General features: G+C 44.1%; 1 protein-coding gene across 3 annotated transcripts in view; it reads left to right on the plus strand.

The window, feature by feature from the left end:
- The first annotated feature begins 1360 nt into the window (after nucleotides 1-1360).
- The window catches only part of STEAP4 (STEAP4 metalloreductase), a 29771-nt gene continuing 17703 nt past the window's right edge, over nucleotides 1361-13428 (plus strand). The window contains exon 1 of one of the 3 annotated variants that reach the window (XM_073334045.2): nucleotides 1361-1654. In XM_073334045.2, the coding sequence (XP_073190146.1) occupies nucleotides 1531-1654 (124 nt within the window). In that variant the 5' untranslated portion in view covers nucleotides 1361-1530. The other 2 variants (XM_073334046.1, XM_073334047.1) reach the window with 2 other exon arrangements.

The raw sequence follows: 13428 nt of genomic DNA on the forward strand, positions 1-13428 counted from the left end.
CCTTGGCTCTCTAGTTCCTTTGCCCCCAGTCTGCCCTGTTTAGACTGCGTCTTGTTCCCCTTCTCAGCTCTCTAATTCATTGTCTTGTGATTGGCATGAATCCCAAGGGAGCGAGTTTGGCATAGCATGCTGCTTCAAAGTACTTATTATAGCGAACAGGAAAGTACTCAAAACACCATCGGTGTCCATTCCCTTACTGTGTCAGTTTGATTCTGACAAAAAAAAATTGTGTCCCTCTCCTCTCCCCCTTACTTCTTAAATGCTGTACTTTCTCCAAAGAGAACAGTGACACCCTTTATGTTCTGGGTCAGTGACCAGGTTGAGCAAGACCAGTGATTTATTTATAGGAAGGTGACTAGAAAAGTCACCCCCTCTGTCCAAAAGAATGAGCTGTTCCCTGGCTTTTAACATTTGATAGCTCCTCTCACTCTCTGTATATTAGTCTTTGACCTGCATTATCATTTGTTCGACACATTACAAAATGTTGTTTCCTTGGATCTGCAGCTTCAGGACATTTGCGTAACACAGCCACTCTGGACAGTTCCCATCTAGGAGTTTTACAAATAAATCATTGGGCAAGAAACAGACCAAAGCCAGCCAACTTTCTGGAGCTTGCATATAGTAATAACTGGGAAATTCCAACAATATAGAAATCACTGGTATATGTTCACAAACCAAAACCTCTATTCTGAAATAATGCCTTGCCAGAAAGCACAGGGGCAGCTACAGAGATTTGGAAGGCTTGGCCCCTACATGGGGGAAATTATGGGCTAAAGCCCCCCAGAAAACAACCTGTTGCTCAAATCCAGTCGACTAGCGGTTATCTTCCCGCACCCTCCTGGCTCCATGGTGAGGCTTCCCAGCAAGGGGCTTGACAGGTGACTGTTGCTGCCTTCCGGCCAGGGTGGGCCACAGACACCTGCAGATCCTGCCACTGAAGGGCTGGAACTGCGAGTAGCTCCGCTGAGTCTGGGGAGGATGCAAGGCCCCATCTCAGGGGGCCCACCCCCACTTTTAAAGGCTCGGGTTCCCACCGGGGCTGTGCCTGGCGCTGGGGCGGGAGGGGCAGGGCGCAGGCCGTTTTGAAGCCGCCAAGTCACTTGCCCTGTTCAGGACCCAGGCAGAGCCCCGCCCCGCCGCGCCTTGGCACCAGTTAGGCCAGTTTCAGGGCCGCTCTCCTGCCCCAGCGCGGGCGGGCGGGCGGCCGCGATCAGCCAGAGCAACGCGCTGCCCCTCCCGGCCTGGGTCCAGAGCCAGCCCCGTGCCCAGGGCCCCGCCGCAGGGGCCGGAAGGCCCTGGGGGCTCCTGCAGCGCTGTGTCCGCAGCCAGGCCCGGCTCGTGCAGCAGCCGCAGCCCGCTGCCCCGCCAGACCGGGCCGGGCGCCAGGCGTGTGGCGGTGCCAGCATGACCCCTCTCGCCCTGCACAGCCGCGGGGCTTTCCCGGGAGCGCTGCCGGGAAACTCTCACCGCACAGGGGACAGACTTGCAAAATCTCTTCCTCCCCCACCCCCAATCCCCGCTGCTTGATAAATGCTTCCACTCCGCTCCAAGCTGCGAGACGCGGCTCCGCAGCGACGCGATCCAGGCTGGGGAGGCGCTGGTTTGCCTGCCGCAGGCATCATCCCTCACCGAGAGTCGCGGGCGGGGGAGGTAAGTAAGTTTCTCAGGTGTCCCTCGCCTCCCGCAGCTCCAGCGGCGGGGGACTGCTCGCCAAATTGCTCCCTGCCCTTTCTCTCTGAGCCGAGGCAAGTTTTGTTTTTGCCAAGTCTGCACTGCTCAGAGGGCCATGAACTCAAACTTCTACAGTGGCCCGAATGAGCTTGCCCTGACTTTCCCCCGTGACATACATAGGGATGGCTTGCTTCCTCTCTCTTTCTTCTCTGTTAATCACCTTTCACAAAAAATGTTCCTCGCGAAAAGAGGTGATGGATGGGGCAGCACCAGAGATTTGTTGGGACTTTTTTTTGTAAGATAAAAATTAATGGTGGACAGGAAATCAGCTCAGTCTGTTACAGAGTTCATAGTTTTTTAAAAACACAAAATCTGATCCCAAGTTTATTCAGCCTTTTAAAGGTATTCGTCATATTTAAAGGAAGTAAGCAAAGCACCCAGAAATACTGCTTTTGTTTAAAAAGTACTGACTAGACTGAAAAAGCAGAGTTTCTTTGTAACTACAATACCAGAAATTTTGTTTTGGATTTTAGCAATCAAAGCAACGACATGCCCATGTTTCAGAGTAACAGCCGTGTTAGTCTGTATTCACAAAAAGAAAAGGAATACTTGTGGCACCTTAGGGACTAACCAATTTATTTGAGCATAAGCTTTTGTGAGCTACAGTGTAAGGTGACATTCCCATGGTATTTGATTTTCCTGATCCTGTACTTATAACTCATCAGTTGTCGAAAGGATAGCTAGATACTGCAAATTTCTTTTTCCTTGTGCAGATTCAGCTATGGACTTCATCGTTTCTATGCTCAGAAATCAGTGTTCCAATAATGTATTCATGTTTAAAATGTATATTTTATAGGTTGATATGCAAATGTCTCCATTGTTGCAGAAGGAAAAGGATTTTTCCTTAACAATGACTTGTACCAGACTGTTAATTCAGAGACCACTTGAGGCTGTCAGAACTATTCTTATCTTTGATATATGAAAAATTTCATATTCCCTGTAAACGTGCAATCATATAAAATGTCACTCAAAGTACAGCAGATTTTTTTCAGATTCTTGTTCTTTTATAAAAGAGTGCATTCCATTGAGGCTGTAATTTGTTAATTTATTTTTTTGAGATATGACTTTTCCAAAGTTCCCAGATTTGTTGGTAGTAATGATTCAGAATTGCATGAAATTGTAATAACCAAAAAAAAAGTACTCTTACCGCACCAAAATATTTCAATAGTCTATGTGAAATCAAGTTTACTAGTACTTTCTTCTTCCAGGGTGAAAAGTACTTAACATGTTTGTATAGCAGTGGGCTGAACAGAATGTTCCAATTACTTCCATTCTTAGAACACAGAAGACACGTAGTTGGCTAAAGTAGCTCCCTTAGTGATACACAGGAGCATTACAGAGTACTTTAAAGGATGATATCGTAGATCTGTACATGCTCAGCCTACTCTTTTTTTTTTATCCAAGTCCCTTTTCTTAGTTGATTTTGAGATTGTCTTAGGACAAAATGGAAGGCGAGAGCAGCTTTAAAACATACTCACTAACAGAAATGGTAGAAAAAACATTTCATGTGAATTTTTTCATTTGATTTTCAAGAAATTTTCTGGATGACACGATTTATTTCAATTTGAAATCAAGTTTTAATTTCATTTTTATTTTTGAAAACTAGCTTTTTCCCATTTTAGGGTATCCCTCCTCATACACACTTTGTCTTCCTTTATTCTTGTTTGTCACTGAATGCAATAAAAAACAAACAATGTCCAGGAACCATCCTACCCTGCTCCCACCCACACTCCCTTTTTCCACTCTAACTTTTCAAAACTTCTCCAACTTTGGAAAAAAAGTTACCAACTGTCAAACAGAAAAGTTAAATTCAAACTTTGCAAAAGTTACCAAGTTGGAGAAGCTCTGAAAAGTTAGGTGGGGGGGGGGGAAAGGAAAGAAGGAAAAGGGGAAAAATGAAAACATATGGGAGGGTGTAGTGATGTGACAACTCACCCATGCAGCATCTCCTGCTGGTCATCCTGAGAATTAGCTCTTCCAGCCCAGAGCACCCTCTGTAGGCCAGTGTCTCGCTTGCCACTAGCCCCCGTGTCCATCACAGACCCCAGTGACCTCTATCCTGGAGTGCTGCCCCAGCAGTACCCCCACACTCTGGGTCTTCCCGCCCTGGAGAACCCCCAACCCTCTAAACCCACCTTGCCTCAGTGGCTACTGCCAGTCATCATCTAACCCCTGCTCACTGGGGCAGACGGCAGTGTAATGGCCACTCATCGTTGGCAAGGGGTTAGGACCTACTGCCTTTGCCTATCCCCAGGCTGCCCCTCTGCAGCCCCAGTACCTTTTTAGGCCTTTAACAAGGCCAGCAGCCTGGGGGTTTACCAGGCTGGAGCTCCCCAGCTCCCTTGCCCTATTCCCCAGCACAGGTACCCTTCTCTCCCAAGCAGCCAGCTCCTTCTCTCTCCAGAGCTAAAGAGACGCTGCGCTAGGTACCTTGTTCCTAGGCAGCTCGTCCTTCCTACTTCAGGGTTAGAATGAGACTCCTTCAGCTCCTAGCCCCCAGCCCTCTTATAAGGGCCAGCTGGGCCCTGACTGAGCTGGCCACAGCTGTGGTCAGCTACTCACTCAGCTTTTCCCAGCTGCAGCCCTCTCCAGGGCCCCCTTCAGGGCCGGAGCAGGGTGACCATCCCGCTACAAAGGGCAGCCTTAGACATTATTTGTATTATTGTACTCAGTCACTAAAAAGGAGGGGCAATGGAGATGGGGGGGCAAAACTTTTAAATTCTTTTCATCTTTCAAAACTAAAACAAAATTTCAATTTGAAATGTCATTTCAAAATTTCCCCATCAAAAACAGAAGAAAAAAAATCAAAAGTGTTATTTTCCTACAGAAACACATTGTTTTCAATGAAACCTCATTTTTCAATGGGAAAAGTTTCAGCCAAAAAATTTCAGGCTGTATTCACTAAACACACAGAAAAATCCTGCTCTCAAGTGAGGCCAGGGGTCTTTATGCAACAAAATCCATCTGAAAATTAACTATAATACTGGATTTTAAATCACACACACACACACACACACACCCTAGTTGTAGCTAGGCTTGAAAATCTGTTTTGTGGTAGAGGGCATGTAAGGAACAGCTTAAGATCAATTCCTGCATGGGAGACTCACTATCCATTTATCCACACCTGCCATAATAAAGTGTCTGAACCTTCAGTCATTTTACACACAAAATTCCCATTCACACAGTACTGTTTTTTACTTTGCATTGCAAATGAGGGTGAATTGGAATAATAAGGGTATTGCACCTGATATCACTCCATGAGGTTGGCTAGTCATTCATCATGTTACTATGGAGAGGAGACCTAACTTTCAGAGCACTGTACCTCCAGAACTCCTGCAGGGCTTCGAGCTGCCACCAAAATGCTAAGAGCAGAACAAACCCAAATCAGCATTATGTCTTATGTATCATGTTCTAAAGTGCATGGAAAAAGGAAACGTGGTGTTTCTATAAATCTCTATTGCCTTAGCACCATTATTGGGTGGCAGCAGTCTTCAGAGGGAAGCCACCGTAGTTTCTATTATCTAATTTAAGTAACTCGTGGTCTCTGAGTCAGGCTCATCCCTGGTTTAATTCCACTTATTTCTTTCCACCTGAAATGTGTGAGATTGTGGCAGAGGTGATGCTTTTGGTCTTAGAAGGTTGAAGTTAGTTTAAACCTCGCTAACAGGGGGCTTTAGGGGCTATAGGTACAGTTGTAATGAAGAAACAATGAATGATATTAGAGAATGACAGGGTGGCTGGAAAGCCTTGGTTTATGTGCACAGACACCTTTGTGACTGACCTTATTTGGTCAGGAAAGGAGTAAGAACGAAAAGATTTCTTTCTGATACCTCCAGTCCTTCTGATTCACAACAGATTAAGAAGAAAAAAACCCACAAGCTGTGCTGCAGGAAGTAATTGGTTGTTATTTTGATAGGAAATTTAGATCAGAATAATTTTGTTTTACATTAAACAATGGCATATTTTAAGAGATTATTCTTTTTCTAAACACTCTTCTCAATCTGCATTTTATTAATCAAAATGACAATTGATTGGGGCATTTTTCTTAATAAAACAGCTCGAATGGTAGTGCTTTACACTGTTGTGTCAGAGACCTGACTACAGTATCTAACAATGGTATTTAAGAGCAAAATTCTCTTTTCAGATTTAAGTGATGGAAGTACTGACTGATATTCTGGTGTCCCTGCTGGAACAGACCTTCCATTAATGTTAATGGGAAAAGAGAATATCAGAATTTAGATTTGCGGTGTGTACTTTAGGAGAATTGTCCCCTAAACATCTGAGCAGTCAAGGTCTGAGAGCAATTCCAAGGCATTGACCCAAATTCTGTCCAAACTGTTTAGCCTCCCTGAAGTCAACTGAGATCCATTGGGTGTAAATCAGAGCAGAACTGAGCTTAGTCCAGCTGCCAGGAGGTAGAAAACAGTGTGCCACATTGCTTTGGGACTGTCCACCTAGACACAGAACTGGGTCATCCTCTGCTGCTGTTTTAACAAGGAGACGCAGGAGGAAGTAAAGAACTGAGTTGTTGTCATAAACATGTTGTTAACATTATGTTACTGCTTAATTACCAACCAGGTATGAATAGCCCTGTCTTCAGCTCTTCTTGTTCCTATATTGTGAGACACCACCTTCAGAATATCCTAGTTCCAGTGATGCCTGAAACTGTTTTGCCGTCCAGCATGTCCAACAGACAACCCCTCCAATGTGTAGTGTCATAAAGCCAGACCTCTAAGGAACTTGTTCAGAGTGTTGACATCACTAATGGACAGAAGAAGATAGATTGTAATAAAATACATAGGGAACTGTTTACACCATTTATCAATCAGTTTTTAGCAAGTGATCTCATTGGATCCAGTGTATTATAATTGCTGCCATATTTATATAAATGGCATGGTTTGGGCTGTGAGAGGTCCAAAAGTATTTATTATTATTCATTTCTCTTCTTGAGTATATTACACTATTTTTGGAAATTGCACATTTAAATAGTTTTTCTATATATGCAAAATATTTGCAAGTGTTGCTGTTCTGTTTTAGAAAATATATTCAGGGAAAATGTCAAGAATTTCAAATAAGAATTGATTTAACCCTGCCACTTCCTAAATTCCAAAGTAATTCAGGAGTTCTGCAATTTTAGACATACAGATTAAGAGGCCCAGATTATCCACTCCACTTTGTGTTGTGCCTCCAGTGCAAAGTAGTCTGAAAACCAGCACGGTCAGTAACTGAAGGAGAAGCCAAAGGGCATTGAGCCTGCATAGAAATATAAAGGGCTGGGAAATGAGTGTGACCAAGATTTCCCTGCAGCATTGACCCCTCAGAGCCATTGGCAACTGCCATAATTTAGAGCAGTCTTCAGATGACCAGACCAGTACACAGTGTTAGAAACCTGGATATGGGCAGTCCTGCCTAGTTGTCAGAGCCGGACTCGTGCTTAATGATTGGAGCAGACATCCAGAGCAGGGAAACAGAAGCAAGGGTCAGCACTAGAGTCAGAAACCAGATGCCAAAGCCAAGGGTCAAGGTAGAGTCAGAGACAGAAATCCAAGGCAAAGGTCAGAACTGGGTTTCCTGGAATCAGGGAACACAGGAGCAGGACTGGGAAAAGGCAGGAGCAGAAATTAACGCATCCACAGGCAAATGCTTTGAGCAACCAGTGCCCTGCTGCTAGTTTTAAGAACATATCTGCTGATCCCCTGAGCCAGTTGTGCTGTTTAACCAGTCAGGTGACTGTGCTCTTAAATTGCCTGGGGATTAAGCTAGCAGGTAAACAGACTAACTGTGGCCTGACACCCAGGAACTCAGGGAAGGTAAAAATGGCTTACACTAGCCACCTTTGGGCTGACACTATGAGCTCTTCAGACACATCCAGGGAGTACAGTCATACTATCACACTGGTAGCAGAAGTCTTTACAGGTTAGTTTGTTAAACATTTCATTTCTGTAACAACATATTCCACATTCCTTAAAATTAGCATTAAATTTATGTTCATATTCCGCAATCAAGAATTATTACATAATTCCTTTATGGGCACTGCCTACATTAGGTTAAAAGGTGTTGTAAATATGCATTACGTTAAGAAATACCAAAAAGTTACAGTCTGCACTGTCCGGGGAATTTTACAAGAAATGACTCTTATAGTATGATCTGATTGCAACATCTGTTGACAGATCTTTAGTCAGGTCTGTTGGACCAGTGCATTCTCTAATGATTCTCCCCAGCAGGGATAATAAGCCAGAAGTATTGCAGCCGGTTCAAATTGTCTTCCTCACTTTGTCCCTTTGTGGGGTGCCTCACATTTGCAAATGATTCCAAAATCCCTGCTTTCAGCAATACTACCTGGAAAACATGGTTTACAAGGTGTCCCAAAATGCACTGATACAATCACGGTTGTTAGGTAAGCTGTGTGTGTACATACCAAAATGGATTGTCAAGAATGATGTTACTATGTGGACACATAAAATTGCTGCAAGGCCAGGGGATATATAAAACATCTTATCACTTTTTGATTTCATAGTTATAGCAGCATTTGTTCACGCAAGCTTTTCAGCAACTACTTGCAAGGCTGACTGCTAGCCACTGCTTGGGGCTTTTCTTCATTGGCAGTTATTTCCCCAACTCTTCTGTTTGCAAGTATCACAGGTATAACTTGTACTTACTCAGGAGTGCCACCCATCACAAGGAATTTGGGACACTGTACACCAGTTGCAACAATAAGTTAGAAAGAATTGCATCCAGATAACTACTCACACAGCTGGTTCAAAACCAGTCACTTTGAGGGAGCCAGCAGCTCGGGAGGGTTAGAAAAAGAGAAAAACGAGCCAATCTGACAAACAGCAGAAAAGGAAATCCAGAAAGGAAAAGGTGATAAAGGGAGGCCAAAATGGGCAAAGCTGAACAGAGCTGCATACGGAGGCTTCATATCAAGCTTTGAAAACTACAGAAGGACTCTGGTGGACATAAACAGGGAAAGGGGATCATAGAAGGGAATGCTGAATTGAGAAGGTGCTGCCTTAGTCCATTCAAAACAGAACCTTCAAATGGATGGAAAACAGGGACAGCCCAGAGGATCTCAGTTGTCTTGGTTAGCAGGAGATGGCTAGATGGTGCCGCAGACCTCAGTTCAAATATTATATTGGGTGACAACATTTCAAGTTTACTTTGTTATTAATCTGGCCAGATTTACATGTAAGTGCTAGAACCAGTCCTTCCTTAAGACTCTGGAAAGAGGAATGATCAGTTTCAGAACAGCCTTGGTAATATTTTCAATGTAGTGATCACTTCTTACAAAAGTTACAGCAGAACTGGGTCTTTGCCCCTCAATTTACCTTGAATCCAAAGTACCCTGAATCTAAGCACATTTTTGTGGTTGCAACGTGACTGTGATGCAGGCTCTAATGAGAGAGAAACTGGATGAGTTCTTCAAGATTCTGTCAAGGACATAGAAAATAAGCAAGAGGGAAAGAAAGGATTATTTCTTTCTTAAAAATAGTATTTTATCAAAATATGGCAGTCCACAGCATTGTGCAAGCAAGAATGCAGATAAAATGAATGTACTGTAAAATCAGTTCTGGACCATATCCAATGTGTCTTTGATCCTGATCACGTGTTCTGTTTGTTTTGGCAGGCAAAACTCTTGCTTGAGCTATTTCTCTTTTAATAATTCCAACTTGTTCTCCCTCTTTCTCCCACCCTGCAACTTTATATTTTGTGATGGAGAGCCAAGAAACCCCACTGAAGCCTTTCCACAACAGTAGGTAGCCTGCAGTTTAATGTAGTCTATTCATCTGCATTCCAGAAGCAGTAGATAGCAAACCGGAATGGGCCTGATTTTCCTCTCAATTGCACCAGCACAGAAGCAACAGTAACTCCACTGAAGTCAACAGTTATCCTCGTGTAGGTGCGAAGAGAATCAAGCCCATAGTATGTTTCCATAGCTGAATGGGTTGTTTTCTGTGTATTGTTCAAAGTGACTGGTTTTGAACCAGCTGTGTGAGTAGTTATCTGGATGCAAGAGCACAGCCAGCTAGCTAGTTCATGGATATGTCTAGCAGTGTCCTACTGATGGACTTTCCAAATATTCTACCACCTCATAGTTCAAGTCTCTGTAGAGACCAAAATAATATACGAGGATCATAATTCAAACACGTTGCTCACTTGCTCTCACTAACCTGTCTTTTGACAAGTAGAGAATATTATATACATATATAGAGCTATATGTACACCTAAGGCACTTTTAGGATACCCATAATTATAATATTACTGAATATTAAGCACAGGTTGCCCTATTGGCATAGCCCCACATTGAGGGAGCAAGCAGGAACTCCCAGAAGAATTGTTATCTGGTGCACAGGGGATTTGAAAATGTGGGTTTAGGTGACTTAGCCAAGATCCCAGAGCAAGCCATTGGTCTAGTTGTAATAGATCTCCCAACTCTCAGTCCTGTGCTTTAACTAGGCCTCAGACTTCTGGCAGAATCATTTTCTATTCTGTGTGCAGCTCACGGAATTAAATTAGTGCTTGATACTTTTAAGACTCTGAACAGTTTGACAACTCTGAAAGTGCAGAGGAAATAACTTGGCTTTTAGCTGGGTCTTGTGTATTTATGGGAACAGTCTGAGGCAGTGAGATTTGCAGCTTTCTCACTACTGTGTTATGATTTAGACAACATTAAGCACACCTATTAAGGCCTATACTTCATATATTTGAAGAATCTCCAGACAGCTTTAGTGTTCTCCTAATAAAAAGCAGATGTGGGAAACAGAATACCGGTGTGTTGTCTGTAGTAGGATTTATCATCTCCAACAATTCTTTTGATCAGCTTTGTCAAACTCAGAGCTCTGGACCTTTTTCTGAGAGTAACTGCCCAGGAAAGGACCTCATTTACGTAAAAGTAAATTAGCCAATAATTGGTTATAATATGTTTTTAAGCCTTTGATCCCTCACATTGTTTTGTTCTCTTCTGTGTGGGTTTTATATGAGAAACAATGTAATTCATAGCATAATAATCCAGTTTAGTCACATATAAGTCTCCCAGTTGTACATGAATTAGAAGACAGATTATATGTTTTTAAGCCTTTGATCCCCACAGGCCCAGAGTACTTAGTTCCAAGGTGTCAGGAGTTTTTCCCCATGCTGTTAGGTAACTATAAACAACCCTTTTTAAATTTGAAGGGGTAGATTTGGTTCACAAAGGTGAATCTAGAAAGCAGGTTTGATATGACATTTTTATCATGTCTCCTCTATGACTTTCTGTAAATTTACCCTGACGAACCTCAGGCCATGTCTACACTACAAAATGACGTAGGGTGCAGCTCGTCCACTGGTCACCCATCCCCCACACTCCTCCTTCCTTGTCCACCTCCTCCCCCTCACTGTTCACGGTGGGGTCTGTGACTTGGGCTCCTCCAAAGTATCCATGGTGCTCTTGGGGATGGGTGTCTCCACCAAGGATGGCTGGCATGCAGCTTTTTATAAAAGCAGCAGGTATCCAACTCCACACTAGATTGATTGTTGACCTCCCTTGCCTTCTGGTATGCCTGCCGCAGCTCCTTGGCTTTCACATGGCACTGTTGCATGTTCCTGTTTTAGCCCTTCTCCCACATCCCCCGAGCAATCTGCTCATAGAGGTCCACATTTCTACGGCTGGATCAGAGCTGTTCCTGCACAGCCTCTTCTCCCCACAGGCCCAGGAGATCCAATACCTCTTGTGTACTTTAGGCAGAAGTGTATCTGCAGCATGCCGCCAGCATGGTCAGCTAGGCAGTTACACTCAACAATGGAGAGCTGCTAGGTGTGCTCACCTCACCAGAAAACCAGGAAAAGGAATTTCAAAAATTCATGGGGCTTTAAAGGGGACGGGCAGCTGACCCCTGGGCACAGGAGTTCACAATGGTGACCAGAGCGATCAGTATGGGGCATTGTGGGACAGCTACTGGAGACCAGTAATAGTAAGCATAAGTAATACAGCGCTCACAGTGACACTGTGTTGACCTAACTACATTGACCCTGAGTCTACGCCGCCCACAGAGGTGGTGTTAAGTCAGCGTAATGGGGCAGTTACGTCAGCAGGAGCATCTGTCCTCTGGTGTCCGTGCCTTGTCATGGCAGGACAACTTGCGTGCTCTAATGATCCCCAGAGTCTGTGTCGGCGGGGGCTTTTTGCTCCTGGTAGGTTCAACCATGCCGGATTGGTCTGTGGGGGAGGGGCCAGACAAAACAGACACCGTTGTTCTCCAGGTTGGGGGTCAGGCATAGGGCTAACAACCCTGTCCCGTAAAAAACAAAATATGTTACGGAAACAGCAACAGAGAAATTAACCATTAATGTATGTGATGGCTTTCGGGAGTCAATGACCTGTATGACTGCCAGTGGTGAAAGCCAAAAGGAAGCCACTGGCATGAAGACTGAAGTGCTCAACACCAAGAGAAAAACGAAACTTGGTTTTTGGAACATACAGACAATGTACAAAGCAGGAAAGCTAGCTCAGGTCAGAGCAGAGATGAGATGCTACAGCTTACACATCCTGGGTGTCAGCGAGAGCAGATGGATGGGATCAGGAAGATTAACAGCAGCCTCGGGAGAAACTTTGCTGTTTTCTGGACGGGATGATGGACAACATCATGAGGGTGTTGCCATCCTTTTGAAGAAGGAAGTGGAGTATTCCCTGCTTGCATGGAAATCCATCAGCAGCAGAATTATGAGAGCCAGACTGAAAGAGAAACATAATAATATCACCCTGATTCAGTGTTATGCTCCAACAAATGACAGTGATGAAGACGTAAAGGACAAATTCTACCTTACACTACAGGCGGAGTTAGAGAGAGTACCACGCCATGACCTAACTATCACCATGGGAGACCTGAATGCCAAGGTCGGTAAGGACAACACAAACAACGACAGAGCAATGGGAAGACATGGGTGTGGCACTGTGAATGAAAACAGAGAAAGGGTTGTTGATTTCTGTAATATGAATGACCTAGTAATCGGTGGAACCCTATTTGAACATTGTGAAATTCACAAGCTGACATGGTGTTCTCCAATTGGCAGAGATAAGAACCAGATTGACCATATCATGATCAATGGCAAATGGCGACACTCACTGACAGATGTGAAAGTGAGAAGGGGTGCAGATGTTGGCAGCGACCACCACCTTGTGACAGCCTCCATCAAGCTAAAACTGAGAAGTGTGGGTCCACCAAACAAGGGACATAGATGTTATGATATAAATAAGCTAAAGTCCCTTGAAATACTGAAGGCCTCTGTTATGCAGTTAAAGAACAGGTTTCAAGCACTTGCAGACCTTGATGAAGAGGAGGGAAATGCAGATGAGGAGATCAACAAGAAGTGGGACAAAGTAACAGTAATTTATAAACAGAGCAATGAAGCCTGTTTAGGCTACAGGCAGGCGAGAAGGAAGGAGTGAATTACACTCAGCACATAGAACGCCACAGAAACCAGATGAGCCCTGAAGAAAAAAGTTTTAGACACAAAATCCCAGAAGCTAAAGGCCAAATACCATGAGCAGTATAGCAAGGCACACCGGGAGGTCAAACGCCTTGTGAGAGCAGACAAACTGCATTAAATTGATAATCTAGCAACACAAACAGAGGATGCAGCTGCTTGTGGTGAACAAGGAACCGTCTATAAAATGACGCGGCTTATCAGTGGTAAACGGCAGACACCAACAAACAATCT

This window comes from Lepidochelys kempii, chromosome 2, assembly GCF_965140285.1.
Source record: "Lepidochelys kempii isolate rLepKem1 chromosome 2, rLepKem1.hap1, whole genome shotgun sequence".
Taxonomy (NCBI): Eukaryota; Metazoa; Chordata; order Testudines; family Cheloniidae; genus Lepidochelys; species Lepidochelys kempii.